Source organism: Odontesthes bonariensis, chromosome 14, assembly GCF_027942865.1.
Source record: "Odontesthes bonariensis isolate fOdoBon6 chromosome 14, fOdoBon6.hap1, whole genome shotgun sequence".
NCBI lineage: Eukaryota > Metazoa > Chordata > Actinopteri > Atheriniformes > Atherinopsidae > Odontesthes > Odontesthes bonariensis.
The window spans coordinates 18,972,852-18,996,039 of record NC_134519.1 but is presented as its reverse complement, the minus strand read 5'-3'; the positions used below and the strand labels follow the sequence as shown (position 1 = coordinate 18,996,039).

Below are 23,188 nucleotides of genomic sequence, written 5' to 3'. Positions count from 1 at the left end.
GCTCTGTGACACTCGCTCAACCATCCACACACACTCTGGGGAGCTGAGGATGGCTGTCTTGTAAATCTGCTATGGTGAGGAGGTGCTGGTGGAAGCATTGTTTCACAGTCAATAAAAGTGGCCCCGGGGTGCTTGCAAGAACAGCAATCTGCAGCCATTTCCAAGGAGAACATCCCCGCTGTCCTCGGAGCTTCATCAGTCGAATTCCTCCTCACAATTCAGAGTGAATATTTTTAATCGAACCTAAAATAATAATCTGCACAGGACATGTTGTGGCATCTAATGGGAAAAGATATGGAGTCACTGGAATGCAATGTGCGCACGAGAGCCATATTTCACTCCAGGAGACAACAAAGCCCACAGTGCGAGCCAGTGCCTGATAACACATTCATTATTTATTTATCACTGTGTATCACTGAGGTGTAATTTTTTTTTTTATGTGCAGTTTGCATATATAGGTCATTCACAGAAATTGGCAGAGGAAACTGGTGTCATGCCTATCCAACTTAATTAGTTTTGCAAATAATTTTCTGCTTGTTTAAATTCCAGCGCAGTCCCATTTCAATCCATTTGTGAGCTAGCTAAAATTTTTACCCCCCCCCCCCCCCCAAACCTCACCGCACCATATAACAAACAGATGATGAAAATATGCTTCTCACACGGTCGTCATTAATTACCGCTCGGCCTGTCAATTTCAATGATTGTAAATCCTCAAAACGCTTTATGTTGTCCTTTGATTCCCCATGTAATATATTCCTGTAGCGCTCCTGACTGAAGCAGCTTCTTTTCATTGCATCATTACTGTTTCTACTAGTGCGTGTCTATAAATGTTAGAGAGATGTATGTTTTTGGTGTGGATATTAAAGGAGCTGTGCGGTATCTGCCTTTATGTCCTGGGCTCTCTTAGATTGCCAACGCACCTTCAGGGATAATCTATGTTGTGAAATTGAAGTGGGGTACTGGAATATCAATTATTTTTTCCCCCTCCTGCTGATCGTAAAAAGAAAGAGAAAACAAATAAGATAAGAAAAAAAAAAACAGAACAAGACTTGTGACTGCTTGGTGAGTTTGAAGCCTCTGGAACAGTCTGAGCATTGAGATGAAAACACATCAGCAGGGTGGGAGAACTTGCAGAATAGTTAAAGCCAGGGAAGAGAAGGCTTCAACCGCACAGTATCATGGTGCAACCATGATGTTTCACATCTTTCGTGATGCTTTAAAATAAAATGAGCTATTTGAGAGAAGGGCTCGAGCAAGTGGGGGATTATTTTAGTGCAATAACCAGAAATTCAGTGAAAAGCTTGCCTGGCTCTTTCCAAATGCATCCACACCTTTAAAGTCGACTTTATCGATGTACAGATGTGCATTTTCCTGACACAAGTCCTCCCATCTAATTCTCCGAAAAACAAACAAGCACATGCCCACAGATGTCAGACAATCAGCTAAATGGTGCAAAAACCGTCTCTAAGTATGTCCTGCTTTGATTCCCACTTCGGAAACTTCTAAGCAACAAAAAGAAGTTGATGAAGCCCTTTTAAGATGTTGACTCACTGAACACATCTGCGCCAGCTCGAGATCAAAGCAACGAAAGCAGTTAGCCAAAGGTTAAGCCTGCTGTGAGGACAGCGAAAACAAAGGGAAAGACATGAAATCCAGCACTTTGGCTTAAAAACCTCAAGGTGAAAGGAAGCTATTTCGCCCAGGCAAATCTGACTCGACTGCAGTTGAAACAACAACTCGAAGTCAGAAAGTTTGCTGCCTAACATTAAATCTGGCTCAGCAGCGTGACATTTCATGTTGCTTCTGGCAGAGCTATGCATACTCTGAGATAAGTGCTGATGCACCAGACAAGGTCATTTGAAAACAAGACTAGAAGGATTCCTTGGCTCACGAAGGACCATGTACCATATGAAACACTACAGGTGTTCTTAGGAGGTACAGGTTAGAGAACAGATTAACAAACACCAGCTAGGATTTCACGAGCTCCAAAACGCAAGGCAGGTGCGGCTCAGTGATTAATCTGAGATAGCAAGGCATTGTGTTTCTGTTTGAGGACTACAAAACCAAACTCACCCCTGTGTAATTTCGTACAATTAATAACCCATGCCCACATCTATTCAACTGGGCAAACGACGGCTCTGTAAATACAACGCGCACCGCGGGAAGGGAGAGGCAGGTGAAGGGCAAACGGATGACGCTCATCAACCAAAGAACCTGTGCTCCGACAGCCGCCCACACACACCGACAGTCACCTTTCCGTTTTCAGCCTGCCAAAAGTCTTAGAAGAGGAGATACTAGACAAGTCCCTTAAGTGGCAGCGTTGGAAGGCGTTCTTCATCCTGAGGTCAAGTCCAATCTTTCTAATCTTACATACGGTACTCAAGACAAGACAAATCCCTGAGAGCAAACAGGTGCCGAATGGATTTTTCAGTTTTCCCACAAGCTTCTGCCCTTGAGTTGGCTTTCAGATGCAGAAAGTGTTATAGACTGGGTTTTACGGTTTAGTTTACAGGCCTAAAGCAGCAAAAAGTATCGCCTACAGACTAGCACAGGCTTTAGGTGGTTTTATTTGTGAAGATTCTGCAAACAACAAAATGAGGCGTATAAATGATTCATTCTTCCTTAGGGGTAAAAATTTTCTACAGTGAACTAAATCTTTTGATTTGAAGCGATCGCTCTTTGAGACGGGTTACGTAACGTGCAGTGTAATTAAGCCTCTGCAGTAGCACCGAGTTAAAAAAAAAAAGAAATAAAGAGGCAGGGATTTTTTGTTGGTTTGTTTTAGCTTCAAAATTAGCATTTTATTTGAATGGCTGGGGTCAGAGATGTATAATGTGTTCCAGTACACATGGTTATCCACAACGCTTTAATCCAAAATCTTTTCCAGTCTTAAAGCTGATTCAGTGATTAGTGCCCGTCATCCATCCCCGCCCTCGCCCCACCCCACCCCACCCCACCCCACCTTACTACTTTTTGGTACAAATTCAACATTTGTGCTGACAAGATCACTACTTCTCCATTATTTTTTTTTTCTTTTTTAAAATCAGTTTTTATTTAAATTATTTTTTTTTATACAAAAAAAAACAAAAAAAACAACAAAGAAAAAAACTCTTAACTTCTACACATTTAAGGTCACCCAGATTTTTTTTATTTTTTTTTTCCACTTTGTAAATAAATTCGGGAAGTCGTTTTTTTTTTTCTTTTTCCTCTTTCAATTTTTTGTCGTCATGAAAAGATAAAAACATGCAAAAAACTTGAATTCGTAAGTCCAAATCGTACATTTACAAGTTTGGAACCGTTTGCACTTCTTCATAATACTACATCAAAAGAAAAGAAAAAGAAAAAACATTATGTACACACACATCTTTTTACAGTGAAGTAAAACTCGGAAAATATCGGATGACTAAGGCAAATGAAGTGTACATAGATGAGACCAAAACTGTTTTTTTTTTTTTGTTGTTTCTGTATAACACTACATCACCTCAAAATAAGGAAAAAAAAAAAAAAAAAAAAAGGAATTTGCTACAAAAGTATGATTCATAACTCCCTTTATTTGCAACCAGCTGCATAATTTTAATTTTTTAGTGAGAAAATCTAAGTCTAGCATACTGTACAGTGCTGCTCTTAATTGTTTTTCTTCCCATCAAAGCTAACAGATGTTCCTTCATTTTCTTCATCTTTGTGATTCATTTAAATATCTTCAACAAACAGGAGCGTTGTGTAACCGAAAGAAAAAAAAAAAAGAGGAAACAACAAAAAGCATGTCGAAGCATACCAGAGTGTAACATACTTTGTTTTGAAATCACTCCAAAAAGTCAGTACCATTAAAGCCTTGAACATAAAACTAATCATTTAGATCCAAAAAAATGTACAAAAAGGCACATTATATCCCAGTGCTTCTGTACTGTGAAATTCAAGTGTAACTGAGCGCATTCAATACCGACAATCTGAGTGGTGAAAGTCCACCGGTGTTCCCTCCCACATCCTCCGTAACTGGACCACAGCCTATGCTTAAGCTTTCAACAAGCATATGTATGCGTAGACTACAACAATAAGCCTTAGATTGGTTGTTTTTGAAAAAAATTCTGAATCAATGTTTATCTTCTTTTTTTTTTTTTGTATCTTTTTAGTCACAGTTCTATCATTCTCTTGGGGAATATCAGAAGCTGTTCGTGTCCTTCGACAAGAGAGCTTTCCTTTTCTTCATCGCGTTCCTCTTTCCGGATGTGGCTGCGTGTTCTAGTCGTCACTTCCGCCGTACATGTCCGCCAGTTTTCGAAAGCGAGGACCCCAGTCGTTGAGATAATCGTAGTCTTGGTCGCCCCCGCTGCTGGAGGAGTTGAGTGAGCTTAGGGAGCCGGCTGTGGAGCCGCTGCCCTCATAATCGAACACTAGCAGGGAGTCGTAGGGAGGTGCAGTGGGGTCATTGTCTGCTGCCTTCAGTCCCTGTGCACACGGAAATAAAACCACGGTTAGATGAGAAGATTAAGCCACGTCTGCACTCTACAACTGTCTGCAACAAGGAGGGAGCCGCATAAACACCGCTCCCTCCCAACAGCTGCATCACACAAACGGGCTAATCTATCCTAAAACCTGTCAGTGGGTCTCCCTCCACTTGTTCGGCAAATCGGGGTTTTGTCCAGATTAGTCAGACTCTAATGTTCCAGTGAATTTCCTCTGTGTTTTGGAGGCGATCCTCCTGATGTTTCTAGGATGGTGGATTATCTGCTCCTTGATCAAAAGCCAAGGTCTGAGTGTGACCGGCAGCCTGAGATGCTTGGAAGCATCTCCCATCTCTCACTGACCCTGTGACTGAGTGCCCCCCCCATCCCTCCATCCCCGGCTCAAGCTGTACAACTGCAATACATAGTCATCTGTGATCTGGCTCAAAACACCTTTAATATTTCATATCTATCCGACACTAGCGTAAAGCGTAAACGTAAGCACTGAGCTGAGCTGAGGCAGAGATGTGTCCGTGTGCCTCTGTGTGTTATCTCGAGTCGTGTTGCTGGTGAGAGTGTGGTTCTATTTTAAAGATTGCTCTTGACATTCCCAGAAATCCTCATAGCATCAAGAGAGGCCCTTATGGATTGTTATTGATTTCCAGCCTCATTCCCTAACAGCACTCGAGAGACTTGATGGATTGCTAATCTAGGAGTTGAGATGTGCTTTGGCCACGAACCACTTCTGGATCCGGGCCTGGTTTCTCCCTCTTATCGCTACAGCTGACGACACCCAACAAATAATAAATGAATAAAAAAAAAAGAAAAAGAAGTGGAGCAACATAACACAGAAACGAGACCTCAGCTCATCGAGAACTTGTCAAAGATTTATGGTTTCCTCTTTGCTGCCCACAGTAGTGCCGAAATGCTCTCAAATAAGAAGATGAATTGAATATAAATGCCTGGGCACTTAGCCATTATTTTCCAATTGTTAGCTTCCGTTTAGCATTCGCTCGGGGCTGCGGTGCTGATCATTTTGTGGGAAATATGACAGATGGACCGTTCATTACAATTACAACCATATTAGCTCTGCTGGTTATAGCCCCCTCTATCTGCAACCAAAACCCCACTGGCAGTTCCATACAGTTAGTCGATGACCTAATTCAGCCATATAATGTCATTACAACCGATTCAGCCACTGTCGAAGAAACAATCACGACTGTTAAATGTGAAATGGTGTACTGTCCCTCACTTACTGGAGTCTCTCTGTCCCAAGATAACAAAGAGATGTGTAATCAAACCCACTATCTGTATTCACAGACACCCTGCCAGGGCAGAAATGAGCCACTGTGCAAAACAATGAATGCAATCACTTTAGCTTTGTCTCCTTCTGTGCCACTGTGCCCACCTGTGACCACCAGAGGTCATGTCAAGTGGGTGCTAATGTATTTAATGTTACCCCCCTCTGTGAGAACAGACCGGGAGGTGACTAATGGATCTTTCTTTGTCCGGCAGTAGGGTTAAAGTCCTTATGCTAAAGCTATGCCTGATTTTTCTTTTTTTTTTGTCCTTCTAATTTAATTAGAGCTCCAGGCTCCGGGGCAATGTGCACAATTCAGGACGGAGATGAGACACACTCCCTTCCCCCACTCTGCTCCGTCTCCCTGCTCTTCTGGCAGCAAGCCCCATCGGTTAAGTCAGATTCCAGCTCAAGCTCGCTGAAGCTACCATGACTGAGCATTAAAAGCAGTCAAATATGGGACTGCAAACAGATAAACACTGCTTGGTTCCAGTGAGCGTTTTCTGGGTCAGGATGCTCAGAAACCTCTCAAAGGTCTTGTGAGCATATTAAAAGGACATGCAAAAACAAGCCGGATGAAGGATGGTGCACACTGTTCAAAGGCAAAATATTAAACTTCACTCCATATCAGCCTTTACAACAAATGAATTAGGTGCATTCGTGAGTCGACAGTGAGAGAAAACGAATGGTGTCTGGGTAAAGGGATCAGCGAGATAGATTGTCGGGCAGCAGAGCCGAAAGAGCAGGCTCTAATCTGAAAACATGGGCGCCATCCAAAAACTAGGAGCAAACTCCATTTGTAATGCGGGAGAAACTCTTGTCTGTTGGAGCTTGTGAAAAATATATGACTGCTCTTTTCATTTTACATTCTCCCTTCATGCCGGAGTCAATGATGGCCTCAGGCAAACGAGGGCGCTCTGAGCAGTGCACGCCGATAGAAAGCCAATGTTGCTCCTCTCATCTCCTGCTTCTGTGCTGACATATCTATATTTCCACTTTGGCAAAAAAAAAAATGAAGAGGGAAAACAATTACATCCGAGTGGGTTAGCATCATGCACGTGCTCGGCTTTATACGAGTCAGAGCAGATATATGTGAAATTAGAAATGTTCCTCCGTCTCTACTGGGAAAAACATCGAACACATGCCTGATAAGTGATTGAATTCAAAGTATCTCTTTCCCCACTACAAGGCAGTCCTAACTTCCAGGTGCTCGGCCATATGAGCCAAATAACTTTGATAGAAATTCATTATCAGAAAGTCGTTTGACTTGAAAATGAAATTCAAGCCTTCTGATCCCAATGATTCTTTCATCTAAGCTCTTTCCCCTGGAAATAAAACTCCACTGTACAACAAAGCAATGTCAACTTTTAATGACGGTTTCCGTCTGGTGGCTTTTACCTCGTTGATGAAGTCTCCGATGTCTCCAGGATGGGGTGCTGCAGACCTCATGGGATACTGTGGCTCAGGGTGGAGGGGTCTCTCGTCTAGACGACGGATTCCCACCGGCTTGATGGCATCAGGCTCTATCGTGTCTGGCTGCTGGAGCTGACTCAGGTCATAATCCTGGGGAACACGTAGACAGATGGGACTTAACGGAGCTGCGTGACAAGACTCCAAACTGAGTGGGATTATTTAAATAGGTAAACACATCCTGTAAAGTGCTGCGAAGAGGAATAAAAGTTTAACTCAGGGGAGGCAAAATTTCAAAGTTTAATGTAGCGAGGAGAGCTAAGAGAACACAAGGAAACTTTAATCTTCTTGTCTGTGAAACACAAACCCAGGGACAGCTTGACACATAAAAAGAGTGAGCACTGGAGGGGGGTGCAAGCTGAGGACAACATCATACGCTGCAACGTTCTTGTGCTGCAGGAAGGATGTGCAGGCCACTATTTTGCTCTAATCAATGCCCAGACACGGGATGGTGGATATACATAAGCCATTGCTAATCCTATTAACATTACCAAGGCAACCTGAATGGCTTGCAGTTTGTGCAAAGTCATGGGCAGGGGGAAGAGGAGGAGAAAGAGTGAAGAGGAAAAATCAGCCAGGAGAGAGAAAGAAACGGTGGTGAAGAGCAGAGCAGCAGAGTTAAATGACTGAATGGTATCAGGGTGACGGCAGATATGATAGAGATAATAACATTTAAGATTCAGAGTGTGTGCCTAATAAGCGTGCAAGATGGATTGTCTCTCTTTAAGAGATTTTCTGTGATCCATCCATCTCTAATATCCCCCTTCAAAATGATCTTTCCTCAGTCACATATGTACCTTCAACACATAAACACTCCAGGGAAATGAAAACAACGGACGCCGCAATGTAAAAATAACAATTAGAATGCATAAACCCCTTAAGATAATACACAAACAATCAAAATACAACAAAAACACAAACACAGAATATCTAAACTCCACATGCTCGCAGAAGGTTTGCTCTCAAATAATAATAATTAAAAAAAAACACATGCTGATTATTTGATTTCATGGCGAATGACAAAAGAATCTTGAGGCTATTGCTGCAGAGGAGCAATGATCATCACAATCCTCTGATGACGATTACTTTAACTTTACACAGCTATCATCCATAACCGTAGGAACAGCTGGGTGAAAACTAACAGAAATGTCCCCCCCAGCCCCCACCCTGCCGTCTGAATGTTTGAGTTTGATTTACACCCTTTGGTTGTCATCATCTGATTACGCCTCTTTCTCCCCATCTGATTTAATGGAATCTGAGTGGATAATCATTACCGTTTACTGCTTATCTCGATGCTGTAACTTGTAATATTCAATAACTGCATTTGGGTGGCACTGACAACATGGATTTAGTTCAATTAAACACAGCAGCTACACTGTGGGCACAATTAGGTTTTTTCTTTTCTTCAATAAAAAGAAAAAAAACAAACAAAAAAAAACCAGAAATGCATTTCTTATCGAAAGGCCCCAATGTTCAATGCAGTAAGAAGCTCCTCTTCATAAGGAGCATATCCATGTGCTAACCTTTTGTGAGCCTTGGAAATACACTCCAATAGTGGCAGGAAATAAACAGAAATCCTTCAATGACGTCATTTAATTATTTTGGCATCTAAATTCTTTAATTGGCTTGTCAGCTCAAGCCATCGGATGCAACACCACCACCGCTGCTTCCTTTCAGTCTTATTCTCCCCCTCAGTTTGCAACGGAGCCATTTAATGGCCAAACTAAACAGAAATGTCTCCTTTAGGGATTTCACTGGCCCGGTGAAATGGTACCGCCCCCTCCCCGGCGCTCATGAGTGACTGAACATCACTATTTCTTAAAATCTGACAATTTTTGCAAAGTGCCTCCTTCAGGATTTTACATTGGGTGACGCTGCGATGTTGGCACTGGCATTTGACTTTTGCAAACGATTGCATGACATTAATGATGTCACTATAAGGTCACTCAATTGCCGTGAGATTCCACTGACATCCAAATCTTCTTGCATCTTGAATATAAGTAGAGAAGTGTCATGAGATAAGCATTTGATGAGCTGAAACCTTTGCACAGAGGGATGCTAATTGTGTCAAACGTTCGAAACGATGCTTTTTGAGAGCTCAAAGTACTTTTTTTTTATACAGGAGAATGGAAACAATTTACACAATTAAGCCAAATTATCTCAGACAGCTCAAGTACTTTTGATAATAGGACTATGAAATAATTATGCTAGCCACCGTTCCTCTTGCCAATGAAATATGTCAAGCCTTAACCATTGCCATAAATACAGTAAGGATCATTTTGGTTGCTTTCAATGAGTTTGGGCAGAATTGATATAAATAGACTTTGCAGACTGAGATGTAGCAATGGGCAACATTGCTGAAAAGGACAAAAACCACAAGCCAATGGTCATGAAGCACTTAGAACAAACCGCCGGGTTGACAAAATCTAATTACCAGAAGAAAATAAAAATCCCACGAGGTTGACAGAGCGACGTCGCAGTTCAGTTTTCACCAACTAATTCTAACGCGAGCACTGCATTTTCAACGCATTCACATTTCACTATATCGCCAGATAAAGCGGCTTAGATCATTTACCATAAGTGCTGGATATTTTAGACTCACCCTGAAGAAATAATTGAGATGAGAAAAAGATAAGTAAATCATAGTCCTCTCCTTGCAGACAATCAGAAGAACAGATTGATTCCATTCTCTGCTGTATCCATGCAGGTAAAGGATGAATCCAAGTGCATGTTAGCATAAATGGGAATAGAGGTACAGGTCCCCAGCTTAAAGTGCAAAAAAGCAAACCTTGTGTTGTAACAATGTGGATTCGGCTTTTCGGAGAACCTTGACATGATGACACGGCCTCGTGGTTTGTGGCAACAAAAGCATTTGCAGAAACCAAATTGTTTCACTTACTGCATAAGAGTGAAACAAATGTTTATTTCTAATTCTGCAAGCCCACACTGTGAAAGGTAAATATGATTAAAAACACAATGTGGTCATTTCAGGAAGCAGATGGTACATCTGTTTTTTTTTTTCAAAAGACGATCTGCACACGGCCACTTCTTTATTCGCCACTATTTCAACGTCATTTTTGACACGCCCAGGGAGCGCAAGCTGATCAGCCGTCTGCCTTCGATGAAAATAGAGCTTCACAAAGCAATATACACCTTGGCAATGACAGCAGCAAGTAAAATCATATAGCACCCAATGGTCTGACACTTCAATTTCCTCCCCAGCGGGAGATGGGGAGAACAGAGGTGTGTATTATAAAGACCATGTCGCTGGGAAAGTCAGGTCGTTTTTTTGTTTTTTTTACTTTACCCAACACTGACTCTGCATATGATTCAGCAGGCAGGACCATTTTCTCCTCTCGCCCTGCCCTTCTCTGCCCTATTCAAAATGGAAGCTTGTTTTCCCTCAATAAATCGCTGCTCCTGCTCGTTTGCCTGTTATATCGTGCGACAATTTGCTTTTCAACAGGTTCAGGTCCGCATATTTGTGTGTTTTTTGTGCGAGACTAAGGATGTAAATACACAAACGGGTGCTCTCCCTCCTGCCTAATCACTGCCAGATGTGTAATGGCTTTCCAGTCATATTGTTACCTTAGACGGGGCTTCATTATTGCTCCACAGCAGATGTCTGTCTCTAAATGACATCAGCTCACCAATTACAAGTCTCCAATGCTAATTTGCCAATGCGCTGGGTCAGACTGGGGTCTCCAGTGCATTCCTGCTATACCTAAGCCACCAAAGCACTTCAGCCACCAGCAAGGAAATAGCCCATTCTGTACATTAATGCTTTTATATGAAATGATTCCATTGTGCTAACAAGGGGTTATTATGCCAATTGAATCCTGCATGTGCCTGATCAGTATAGCAGGATACAGTGATAGGGCATTATTGATGCCCGTGGCTCTGCATTTCTATTGTTTGTGTGTGCATTTGGTCTATGAAATGGGAGCAGTTCCAGTTGAGGAATCATTTTCAATATTTCCAGAACCAATTGGATCAAAATGCACTTGCATTATTGATCCCAGCTTTCGATTTCCAGCTTCCCCCGAGGAGGAGGGGAAAAAAAAAAAAAAAAAGAAAGAAACGAACTAACCATTAAAATTGTGAAGGACTTGAATCTTCAAGCAGCATAATGTGCAGGACTAATGCCACAAAGAAGCACTGTAAATGCATGTTTACTTGCAGAAAGACTCTGAAGTGGTCCTTTTTGTCCTTATGTTGCTTCAGCCACTGTTCAGAAATGTGACCAGAGTTAGCGTCGTCAACAAAAGCCACAGACATGCCTTTTTTTCCCACCTTTACAAAAGCACTGCACAGCTTTGTGAAGCGTGTCTTAGGCTGTTCTTGCATCAAGAAAGCGAGAGTTATTTTTAAGGTCACATATTTCTAAAGACACATTCCTCACATGTTCACTGTGGAACACAAGAAATTATTTGGGAGCTTCAGCAAACCAAAACACAAAAGGATTTAAATCCGAATCTTATTGTTGATACTCTCTCAATGGCACATTTTAGCCAGTACCAAAAAAATGTTTGATGCGTTACTGGTGAAATTTCACGGTCTTTCTGCGTTTCAATACATTTTATCTCCGTTGTTTGAGAGTGACAAAGTCCTTTGATGCAAATCCTAATTATTTTTCCATTTTTGTAAATAGGTGTGCCCAAAATCATAAAGACATGAATCATACACGTAACATTGATCTACAAAATTAGCCCACTTAACACTGGATATCAGGATTGTGTGGGTTTCATCAGATTTGCTTTTAACATTGCCGAGCCAAGTAAGTAAACGCCCCCATGACTGCCGTCGGTTTTTACATCATTACTGGAGCTCAAAACGAATTAAAGAGAACAGAGGAATCAGTATGAACACAAATCTTTTTTTTCCCCTGAAATAACCCCAGTCCTTGTTTTTTTTTGGGGGGGGGGGATTGGGCTAACGTAGGACACAATCACTTATAAAAGGTATGACACGATCTGATGTAGTAAACAGGATTTTAAATCCTTCAAAATGAAACCAGAATATTGCGTTCGCCACATGATTCTTACCTGATCCTCCTCTCCTCCACCTTCCTCATCATACTTGAGGATGTTGTCTCTCACATCATCCTCGGGATCAATAAGAAGCTGTTTGGCCTGACGCTCTTTATCACGGCGCTTCATCCACACCACAAACATCAACACGAGAACTGATTGAAAGACCAAGAGAGATCTCGTATTAAAACAAAAATAATAATAACTTGCAGATTTTCATTTAAATGCAATCGGATCCGATATTTCAAAGCTCGAATGTGGGCCTGATCAAGGCTATCTTTTTGGTAATCCCACACTAATCTAGTGATATCTCGGATAGCTCTCTTTATAATCCCTGTGTGCACTCGTGTGATGTGCTGTTTGAGAGACAGAAACTGAGACACTCACTGAGGAGGATGATGATGCAGAGGAGGATGGATATGATGGCACCTGTGCCGAGACCAGCAGCCATGATGTGTTGCTGATCAGTGCAATCTCCATTCATGTCGCACTGGCACACTTTAATCCGCAGGTAGGAGGTGTTGGACATGGGGAGGTTGCCTGAGTCTGTGATTATGATGGGGATCTCATAGATTCCACTTTCGAGGAAGCCGATCTTCAGGCTCACCTGAGCATAGTCACCTGAGACGAGGGAAAGGAAAAGATGGGAATAAGCGGCCTATGATGGCTTCTTCTCAGAGAAAATGTATTTGATGTGGGTAATTCTAGAGATAAGGAAAGTCAGTGTATATCAATATTAAAAAAAGAAATCCCCCTCCTTTTTTTTTTTCTTGATCAGTCTTTCATACGAGATTAAATACACTCAAGAGTAATCATTTGTATAGACAGTGTTCACATCGTGATTACACTCGTATTACCACAAAAATGCAGCATAAATTCCTACCTGGAAGTTGCATCAGCACATCTAATCCAAAACATGGTCAGGATTTGGATTTGCAGCTTAAAAATCTTCTGAATACCTTTTGATAATGCTGCTTAGACTAAATTCCCAGCTGTGATAATCCAAATGCTATTATCCCATTAAATTTTCATTCACCGCATTTCAACTCACACCATCCAATAGCTAACACACAATAAATGAGTTATTGCACTTGTGATTTTTTATTTCAAATTAGCATAACGAATTAATGACTGTTTGGTGAGATTATTAGATCTGCATTTTGTCTGTTTTAGCTCCGACACTTCTGTGGTGTGCCATTTAAACACAGTTAAACCCATTTCATAAGCGTTACTCAGACTGATCACAGTCTTAAATCTTAATAACAAAACAAATCGTCAAGCTTTGAACACATCATTTCATATGTGAAGGTTTTTAATGAATCATCACATTATTGGTAAAAGGCAGAAATGCCTCTTTGTCCAAATCAGACTAACAAACTTAATCTTTTTCAAGCAAAGGCCAAAGTGCTGAATCGTCATTTCTATCATGTCATCCCAGCAACAGCAAATTGAAGATTAGTTTAATCTCATTAGCCCGGGGTTTTGAAACAGGACAAATGGCCCTGGCTGAAGTGAATTAGGGTTTATCAATGCCAAATCGTGCTCTGTATCTCACCGCTGATTCTCGTTATGGTCCAGTTTCTCCTAACATCAGGGGGCCTATTGGGTAGTTCAAAGGCAAAGGGTCCTGCGTTTGGGTTCAGGTCCCCGTCGAGTGCCGTGATGTTGAGGGCATTTGGCTCTGGCTTCTCGCATATCTCCACCTCCTGAGGGAACACCTTGGGTGCGTTGTCGTTGATATCCCGCAGGAGGATCTGGAGAGTGCCTGTGCCACTTGCTGGTGGCACACCTGCACGGTGACACACACACACACACACACACACACAAAATCAGCATATACATATTTATGAGAAAATGGTTTTTCCAAAAATTTGCATATGGAAAGAAATATATGTTGCTGAAATGCCATATCTCTTTGTGCAATCATTATACAGCCAACACAGAAAAGTAAAGTATGGAGTTTATTCTTTGGGTCCCTAAATAGCCATTTATTCTAGTGGCAGAAGTCCAATACAAACCGCATACAGATCTGAGTATCTAATTTCAAGTGAGGAGGTAGAAAGAGTTAGATAGCAGAACATTTGGGGTGTGTGCGTGTTTCTGAAGAACGTCTTCCTGATGAAGGGCACGGGATGGGAATACTAAAGCAGACAAAAAGAGACCACTGTCGCTCCTTTCAGGCTCCTCTATGTATTCACTCAGCTAAGAGGCTTTTTTAACATTCAGGCCACGCTCAAAGGAGCTAGTCATCCAATCCTGACCGATTAATGCTGAGAAACCTCTTTATTGGTAGAGTTTTTAAGCCTCTTGGCCTAAGCTATGCCCCATAGAACAGGGTAAACCTGAACAGAGGTAAATCCCAGCAGTGTGGACAGAAGGTGAAAACATCCACACGCTAGATGGTTCTGCAACTGCGTGCCCATTAACCTTCAACTAAGGCGGTCAGCATTCCAGACACACCAAGTGCCAGGTACATGGTTGTCCTTCAAGCTTAAGAGGACATTGTTGCGGCTATAAATGAGGTAGATCCTTCAGCAGATATGAAACATATGTGCACCGACTTCAGGAGAAAGAACCTCTCGAAAGTAGTCCAAAGGATGCTAGGTGGAAGACTGACCTTTAAGAGCTGGGCGACATTAAACATCTGCAGGCTTCTTTTTTAAAATAAAAAGGGGGAATACTAGCTGCTCCCGAACACTTTGATAATAATGGCCTGAAACATAGATTGTGTAACAGTCTGGCTAAAACACCTAGAGCACATAACCAGTGCCTCACAGATGCTCAATAAGCTCCTTTCGGAACCCGTGGTACCATTTGAATGCTTACATACCGCTGTCAGTGGCCAAGAATGTTGCATTGTATAAACTGTTCTTCACGTAAGAAGACTCTCGGTCCAAAATGGCAATTGTTGTGATCCGACCAGTGTGGGGGTCGATCCTCAGCCAGTTTGCCGGATCTGTGAGTTTGGAATATCTGAAGGAAGAAAATTAAAAAAAAAAATTAAAAGATTCATATAAAAGATTTACATTCATACTTTCAATTTATAAGCTATCTGCAACTTATTGCATTAAGGTAGTGAAAAAGTTTCAAGGCTCAGTTCCTTTTTCGGCAGAAGACAGTATGTTGGCATTACTTTATGCAAAAGAGCTTCATCTGTTTACACAGAATAAATATTTTAGACATCATGCATTTTATATATTTATTCTAACTTTTGAGAGCAGCCTCACGGGGACACCAAACTGGCTTCTTTTTAATCACAGCTTCAAATTAATTTGTAGGACAAATCGTGGAAGTACCGCATGAACAGTTTCCAAGAAGATGATGTTGTTTGAGATATACACACACACACACACACACACACAAATATATAGGAACTGTAAAGATTTAATTGAGAGAAGAGTTGTCAGAAACCTACACCTAAAATGATCAGTACACCGAGTAAAGTAAGACTTTAAATCAGTTGTAAATGCATCTGCAGTAATTTAAATATGCTGCAGACGTTCTAGGAAATGAGGCGACTTTAAAGACTGAATTAATTCTTCTGGGTCTTCATACGAGTGAACTTGATTCTTTGAAAAGATGCATTATATTTTAATCAGCGTTTCTTTTCGCTAGCCGGCGTACCTGATGGTTTGTTGCATGAAACGATCAGGATCCTGCGCAGTGAAGGTGGCCAGAGTTGACTCTGCCATCATCCCCTCATCCGTTTTGATAAGTTTGGGGTTGGGCTCAAAGTAGGGGCTCTCGTTGACATCTATCACTTTGATGGAGACACTGGCCGTGGACTGTCTGGGAGAGTGGATGCCTCTGGCCAGGGGAACCTCATTCCTCGCTTCCACTGTCAGCACATACGTCCTACTGATTTCATAGTCAATAGGCTGGAAAGCAGTGAGAGAATACACAGTGACTCGCACATGAAATGCAAGATGAGATGAATTCCATTTCATATCTGTGCCGTGTGGCACAGATCAGAGAGCAACTTAAAAGAATGAAGAACGAAAAAAATTAAATTGTGAAAATTGGCTCTCCGCAGCACAGAATGAGATAAAGAGACTGAATCCTGACTTTTGTGGTAACCTCAAGGATGCACAACAAGAGCTGGTGTAAGAGTTGCGTAACCATTTGATTTAATTTGGAAAGTGCATAGACTCGAAGAAAAAATACAAAAAGTTAAGAGAAGTTTAAAAGAAATGGTTCAACTTCAATTATGTGTTGTAAATTTAGATTTATACAAATCTCAAACAGGATGTCTGCAAACAGAACAGCCATAAATGAGTCAATTAGACAATAAATTAGTCTCAGCTGAGAACTGTGCAGTGAACTTTGATTTTTAGCTGCAGCTGATTGACACAAAACACTTTTTGTTTGATTATCAGTTTGTTTTCTACATCCACAGGGAGCAATGTTACACATTTAAACAGCTATCAAATGTGGCGCCTTTAAAAAAAAAAAAAAAAAAAAAAAGTTTATGTAATGTAATAAACAAACTTACAGAATAACCTAGCAACTAGATAGAATATGCATCTGCATGGGATTAGGAGGCCTTACCTTGACGACTGTTACCAAGCCCTCATTAGTGGTTGGATCAGTGGGCACCGAGAACCTGCCGGTGGGGTCGCCCCCAGTGATTTTGTAGACAGCATTCCATGCCGGTGTATTGGGCTGGTCCTTGTCAGTCACCGTGAGGTTGGCCACAATAACATTCACGCGGTTCTCATGCACCTCGCCGAAAAACTGCATGAATAAACCATGAAGGTACAGAGGAGCGAGCTGTTAGTGATACTGCAGTGGCAGCAAAAAAAAAACACACCAAGACCTCCTCACACAGCACAGCAGGACCCATCTTGGGTAAATAGACATCTAAGGTAACTTATCATGTCGTCATGGTCATCTCATTTCCAATGCTCCCCTGATAGCACAACAGCAGCATTACAAATTTCAGTGATTCGCGAGCCCGGTAAGTGCCTCTTTCACTCAGGCACACATCCCCATAGTTGCAGGTGTCAACATTTGGAGGTGGAAATAACACTTTATGCGCGGGTGGAGAGTTGTATATCTGAATGGCTTCAGAAGTGCAAAGCCAGCAGAACCGATGGTTGAGCGCATATATCCACACTACGGTGAAACGGTGGAGCTGTTGTTATGTTAAGACTACTGTGTTGACATCTTGGATATCAACCTTCTTTCTTACCATTTCAGCAGTAAACTCTGGTGGATTGTCATTAATGTCAGTGACTCTGATGACAGCGGTAGCTGTGTTGGAGAGGCCGTACATTTGGTTGCCCTCCATGTCAGTGGCCTGGATGATCAACGTGTACTGAGGCACTTTCTGGGTGAGAAGACAAAGGAGACAACAATAAACATAGTGAATTCCAAACAAAACCTCGTATTAGATGCTTCACTTAGACAGAATTCATTCCAAGGTTGTTGGATTAAATTACAGTCGACTCAATGGGAGGTCAGCACATTGTATGTGAAAACAATAGCGAATGTTTAAATGTAAAAATCAAACAAAACAGAGCCATCCAGCTTCCTCTTTCCAATGATAAATGGTGAGTTTTTCCATTACAAATCCGACTTCATCCTTATGGGCCTATGGAAGTTTGTGTGAAAATACAATAAACACCATCATGAAGCACACAAAACTCTTCACATTAAAAATCGCTCAGGTGATGGACCAGTTGCTAGGTAATGAGAGTTGGGCAAATTACTTTCATGGTGGCAACTGGCGGACATAAGTATGGCCCCAGGGTGGAGGTGATTGAGCAGCTAACTCAGCCGGATTGCCCTCCCTAGAATTGAACCAACCAGCTCCAGCTGTATATATCATTTTATTTATTTTCCTGAAACAGCCATGCATTCCCAATCAAATCAAAGAGTGGAAACGGTTATGGCACAGGAAATGAGAGGAGACCAAAAAAAGCTCCTTTTGTGGGGGGCTAAAGAAAGAAAGAGAAAGTGAGAATCGGGGGAAAGGAACACTTAGCTGCTCACTGATGCACACCGACTCATTGTAAGAGTAAATAAGTGTGAAACAGCCAAGTCCACTGCTACTTCTCATTTAGTTGGTAATAAGCTAAATTTACTTGGGCTCATTAGCTCTTAAACAGTCGGGGAAAAAAATTAAAAATCATGATAGTCTCCAATATTCAAAGACGCATTCCATTGAGGCAAAAGTGTTGTTGATATCTTGTTGCAAGTAGCAAAGACAAGAAGACAAACAATGTAATGGATGGCTTTGCAGAACAAAAGGCAGATGCAACATACAAAAATGTGACCTCGGAAGACAACAAAAGATTGAAAAAAAAAAAAAAAAGGATTTAATACCTCTCTGTCCAGGCCTGCTGCCACGGTGATGATGCCTCCAGTTTTATTGTTAATGGTGAACATATTGGAGGTCGGACTCTCGGGATTCTGAGACAATATCTTGTAACGTAGCATACCGTTTTCTGTTTTAGGGTCATCTTTGTCAATAGATGTTACCGTCATGACAAAAGTTCCTTTGAGACAGAAAAATTAAATATGTCAATACTTTCATGTTACTCCCCCCATCTGTATTCTTTTACAGCCAATTAGAAATTGAGTGAATACTGCCATATTAAACATTGTTGGTTTTATAGCTTTGTAAACCAGTGCTCTTCTTCTCGACCTTAAAATTACACGGGCTGCTTTACAACAGCAGATAGGGTGTTGACAATAAAGTTATCCTGGGAAAGACATCGGCACTCTCTGATCTGTCAACGTTATGGTAACATGTGGAGCTGGAGGCTCAGACGGCAATGGAAAGACTTCACGTGGGGAGCTAACCTGGCTTGGAACCCTCAGGAACAGTGCCATTCCAGATCTGATGGCTGAATTCAGGTCTGTTGTCATTCATGTCGATCACGTTGATCACAATATCAATAGGGTTCTCAACTTGGTTCCCGTTCAGGTCCACTGCGTGAGCTCTCAGCTGGAGGGAAAAAACAAACACACGTGGGCTGTAAAGCGGTTTAAGAGAGGGTTGCTCTCAACTGTGAAACAATATATTGGGACAAACCACAAACCGCTCGCTCAGTGTCGCCCATTAACGCTTACGTGATATTTAACCCACAAGTTGTCACTAGCAGTTTTTAACTGTGTAAGAGGAGAACTGCAAATGGCTCAGAAAGGGCTTTTATTCAGATCAATTGGACTGAGAGGGATTCTGTTTTTTTTACAAAGAACACATTTTTTCTCAGCATGTACACGCTACAAGAAAAACAATGAGCAGCTGTAGCCAGATACCAGCCACAGAGAAGACTACAACACAAACTTTTCTTTGGCTCCGCATTTTTATGAACGTCTTCTCAAACGGATACCTTTTTCGGTTGCTTTTTTATTACTTACATATATATATATATATATATATATATATATAAATATAAATATATTATTTCTGTTTTTGAAAACTCAGAAGCCTCAAGTTAACTTTTGTTTTATAAGTAAAGGTCTGTACACCTCAGTGAATAACATTGTTTACAGTGTGAACCGTGTACAGAGAAATTATGATGAAATTGCTAAGAAACGAGAGACTTTTGTGAACTTCGAATATAATTTGGATAAACATGCTGAAATCTATAAATTAATTTTAACTATGACTCAGCTTTATATTTTTTTGAACAGCATTGGGAAAAGCACTCATGAATAAAGCAGCTTTGAAGCTGAAGGTTATGGTAATGTGTCCAACATGCGATTCAGTCAAAAAAAAAAAAATCCTTTAAATTCTCAGACGGATAAGTCAGATTTCCTGGGAGACTCTGGTCTTTATTGAGTCTTAGTAGACTGTTTAGGCTACACGTGAACCTTGAGCACATGCCAAACTGGCAGGAATGTAACGCGCTGCCAGAGGGGAGAAAAAAAAACAAAACACTTTTCTTGATAAAGCAGACTGTAAGACTACTTACAAATCAAAAGGTAATCATTAAAAAGCGTTTCTTTTGAACCGCTTTGTCTGACTTACGTGGAAGTTGGCGATGTGCTCTCGATCGAGGGGCTTGTTGACATACAGCTCTCCTGAAATCGGATCGATGATGAAGATTCCATTGGGAGGCTGGTCGGCACCGGGGCCCGTCACACTGTATCTTAGAGACCGGTTTTTGTCGTGATCAGAGCGGATCTGTGGACGCAAAGATTTGTTAATATCTATATTCAAGCTTTTATTACAACAGCAAAAAAAATTAATGTATGTTTTCTTTTTGCATAATCATTTCTTTACCGGCTTAAGCCGAGCCCTTCTGTGCCTACACTTATGATCATTTCCGAGCAAACAGACCATTTAATCTTCTTGATATCACCCTCTAAAGCCTAGAATCATCCTTTAAAATATGGCCAGATAAAAAGTAAAAACGTACATATGGCAAGCGCAGGATTTAACAGTGTGAGGAAGTAAGTTTAATGTGCTGAAATAGATCTACTTCTTAACTGTCCCAAGTGCTTGTGCTCTGTCAGCCACCCACACCTTGCCCTGAACACACAATTGATGCCAAGAGATTGGGCTGAGCCCGTCCTTGAGTCGTGAAAAGAGGAGATATGATACCTAAACGGTTAATCGAGCAACAATTATGTTGTTAAGTGCTTCATATTTTTCGCTGCTTTTTAACAATGCCACGTTATACTGGTAAGGATCGCCCTGCCCGAAGCAAAAGAAATAATACAGCAGAAAAAAAAAAGAGCAATAAACTTCAGCAAAGTGCTATCATTTCAGGCATTTCACTGAAGGCACAGGTCTCATGCCTGTAACTTTCTGATTTGGAGTTCAGAGCATTGGGAGAATTGTAATATTGAGCAAAATGTGCTGTCTTTGAAGCTGAGAGGCTGGCGTCTGTGTGCATGCATGCGGCTGAGTCAAATATATTACCTGGACAAGCTCTTGTGGGAATGGGCCTCGTGAGTTCTCCGGGACGTTGATTGGGGGGATGACCCAGTCTCTCTTCATGCGTTTCAGTTGGCTGTCTGCGTTTCGAGATGGAAACACTATTTCCTTTGAATCCTTGGGCATGACTGCAGGGCCAGCAACTTCCTGGACCTGACAAAAGAAAATGATTTAGTGATCACACCTATGCAGTAAAGTACGAGTAGAGATATTCTTAAAGACCCGGGAGGCTTAGCTGCCAGGAGGGCAGTACTGAATTGTACGTTGGTTTGCCCCCCCCCCCCACACAGGGACACCTCAACATTTTCACATGTCGACATGGAATTCCTAATGACTGTGAAAATCAAATCATTTAATTTCCAACACCACCATAACACTGGATGCCACAACATGTGAAATGTACATTCGTGTTCCACTCAGGATGAGCTGGAGTTGTTTTTCTGAATCGTCATGCGGTGATATTTGTGATGCAAATTGCTTGATGTGTTCATCAGGCTCATCGGCAAACGCTATCAAGGCGGACTGAGTGAATATTGCAACTAAATACCTGCACAGCAACACCATGTTAGCACATTAGCATGGACCTGTGTGAATGAAATCCTAACCTTGCTTCAAAGAGTGACACTGCAGACTAATCAATGACCCTTAACCAAAAGGTTATCAACAAAGGAAACTATCATTAGGATGAAAGAACAGGCTGCCATTTTCAAATGTTATTCAAAATCCATTCTAAATGTCTGTTCAATCAAACAACACCTTCTGTTCTGACTTTCCTTGTAGCCTAAAATACACACGGCACACATGTGACTGTGTGCCTTGAAATTGCCCTGAATCACTGCTGCGGCAGCCGCACACCTCCAGCACTCGTTTGCTTTAAATGGCAGACCTCTTCTTATGTCCTGATTCAACACACCCACACAGATAGACCAGCTTCCATAATGGATCTGCCATCCTCCCTCAGTTATAATGAATGAGATTTGAAACAAAGGAGGATGGTACCTGAAAGCCAGACACTAAACACGCAGATGGCTCAAATTGCTTATGCTGCTCCAGAGACTGAGGAGACTGAAGTTCTGCCAGAGAAAGTTAAAATAACCTTGAACAAAACAAGGCATGAAGGAAAACAGACAAAAAAAACAATATGTTGAATCTGTCATTGTCAATAAATAATAGCAAACATTCTTTTGAGTCTTTAGTCTGTCTTTGTTGGCTGTGAATGTCTGAAAGCAGACAGCTTGTCTGGCAGCCACAGCCTACAAAATAACACTAATTGCCTTAAGCAAACAGAGAAATTAATTACCACTTCTTCACCTTATAACGTGGCCCGTAACCCCCGCTCCCCTTCCTCTAACATCTGGGGAGCTGTCGCAGAGCTGCCCCTAATCATGTTTGAAATCCGATTATACTGCTTTCGCACATTGAAAATGCAGAGAAGCATGTGGACAGATAGTGAAAGAGCATGCCTCAGAAATATCTATTACCCTATTAAAATGGCTGCGAGTGAGACCAGTAATTATTTGCAACTTGCGTCTGGAATGATGAATGGGATGGTGGGTTCGCTCAGCCCAACACAAATCCATCTCTGGTACGCTGGAGGTCTGTACCCATCCACACTTAGCAAGCACTCTCCATCTTCAGACCAGGAGTCTGCCTCAGAGTCCTGGAGAGTGTTGGCCTGAGTGATAACCTGTGTGTTTGTGAGAGTGTGTGTGTGTGTGTGTGTGTGTGTGTGTGTGTGTATTTGCCCTTTTGGATAAAAAATTCAGTCTTTCGGACCCTGAAATGTTTTCTCCTCTCGGACTGCAGTACAGCTCAAGTTTTAATGGAGATGAAGATAGTGGGGCAAGGAGGTATGCACTCATGTTAATGAGGATATTGTTCGGTCGTCATTGATTAAAATGTTTCCCAAGGCTGGTGCATTAATGGTGCTATTAAAAAAAATACAATCACTGATGTGATTAAGAGATGCGAGATGATTCATGACAATAATTGTGCTTGGGGAGAGGATAACCGCTCATGACCTCATGAACAAGCGAAATGCAGAGAAGTCAAT

General features: G+C 41.6%; 1 protein-coding gene across 1 annotated transcript in view; it reads right to left on the bottom strand.

Annotated features, from left to right (window-relative positions):
• Positions 1-3,125: 3,125 nt before the first annotated feature.
• The window catches only part of cdh2 (cadherin 2, type 1, N-cadherin (neuronal)), a 58,410-nt gene continuing 38,347 nt past the window's right edge, over positions 3,126-23,188 (bottom strand). Inside the window, exons 4-16 of the mRNA XM_075483321.1 lie at positions 21,121-21,288; positions 20,224-20,379; positions 19,050-19,194; positions 18,570-18,742; positions 17,434-17,571; positions 16,791-16,976; positions 15,867-16,120; positions 15,073-15,215; positions 13,798-14,031; positions 12,630-12,863; positions 12,258-12,397; positions 7,141-7,305; positions 3,126-4,446 (exon numbers count right to left, since the gene is read on the bottom strand). Coding sequence (XP_075339436.1) covers positions 4,240-4,446; positions 7,141-7,305; positions 12,258-12,397; positions 12,630-12,863; positions 13,798-14,031; positions 15,073-15,215; positions 15,867-16,120; positions 16,791-16,976; positions 17,434-17,571; positions 18,570-18,742; positions 19,050-19,194; positions 20,224-20,379; positions 21,121-21,288 — 2,343 coding nt within the window. The 3' untranslated portion in view covers positions 3,126-4,239. The remainder of the gene's footprint in view (positions 4,447-7,140; positions 7,306-12,257; positions 12,398-12,629; positions 12,864-13,797; positions 14,032-15,072; positions 15,216-15,866; positions 16,121-16,790; positions 16,977-17,433; positions 17,572-18,569; positions 18,743-19,049; positions 19,195-20,223; positions 20,380-21,120; positions 21,289-23,188) is intronic.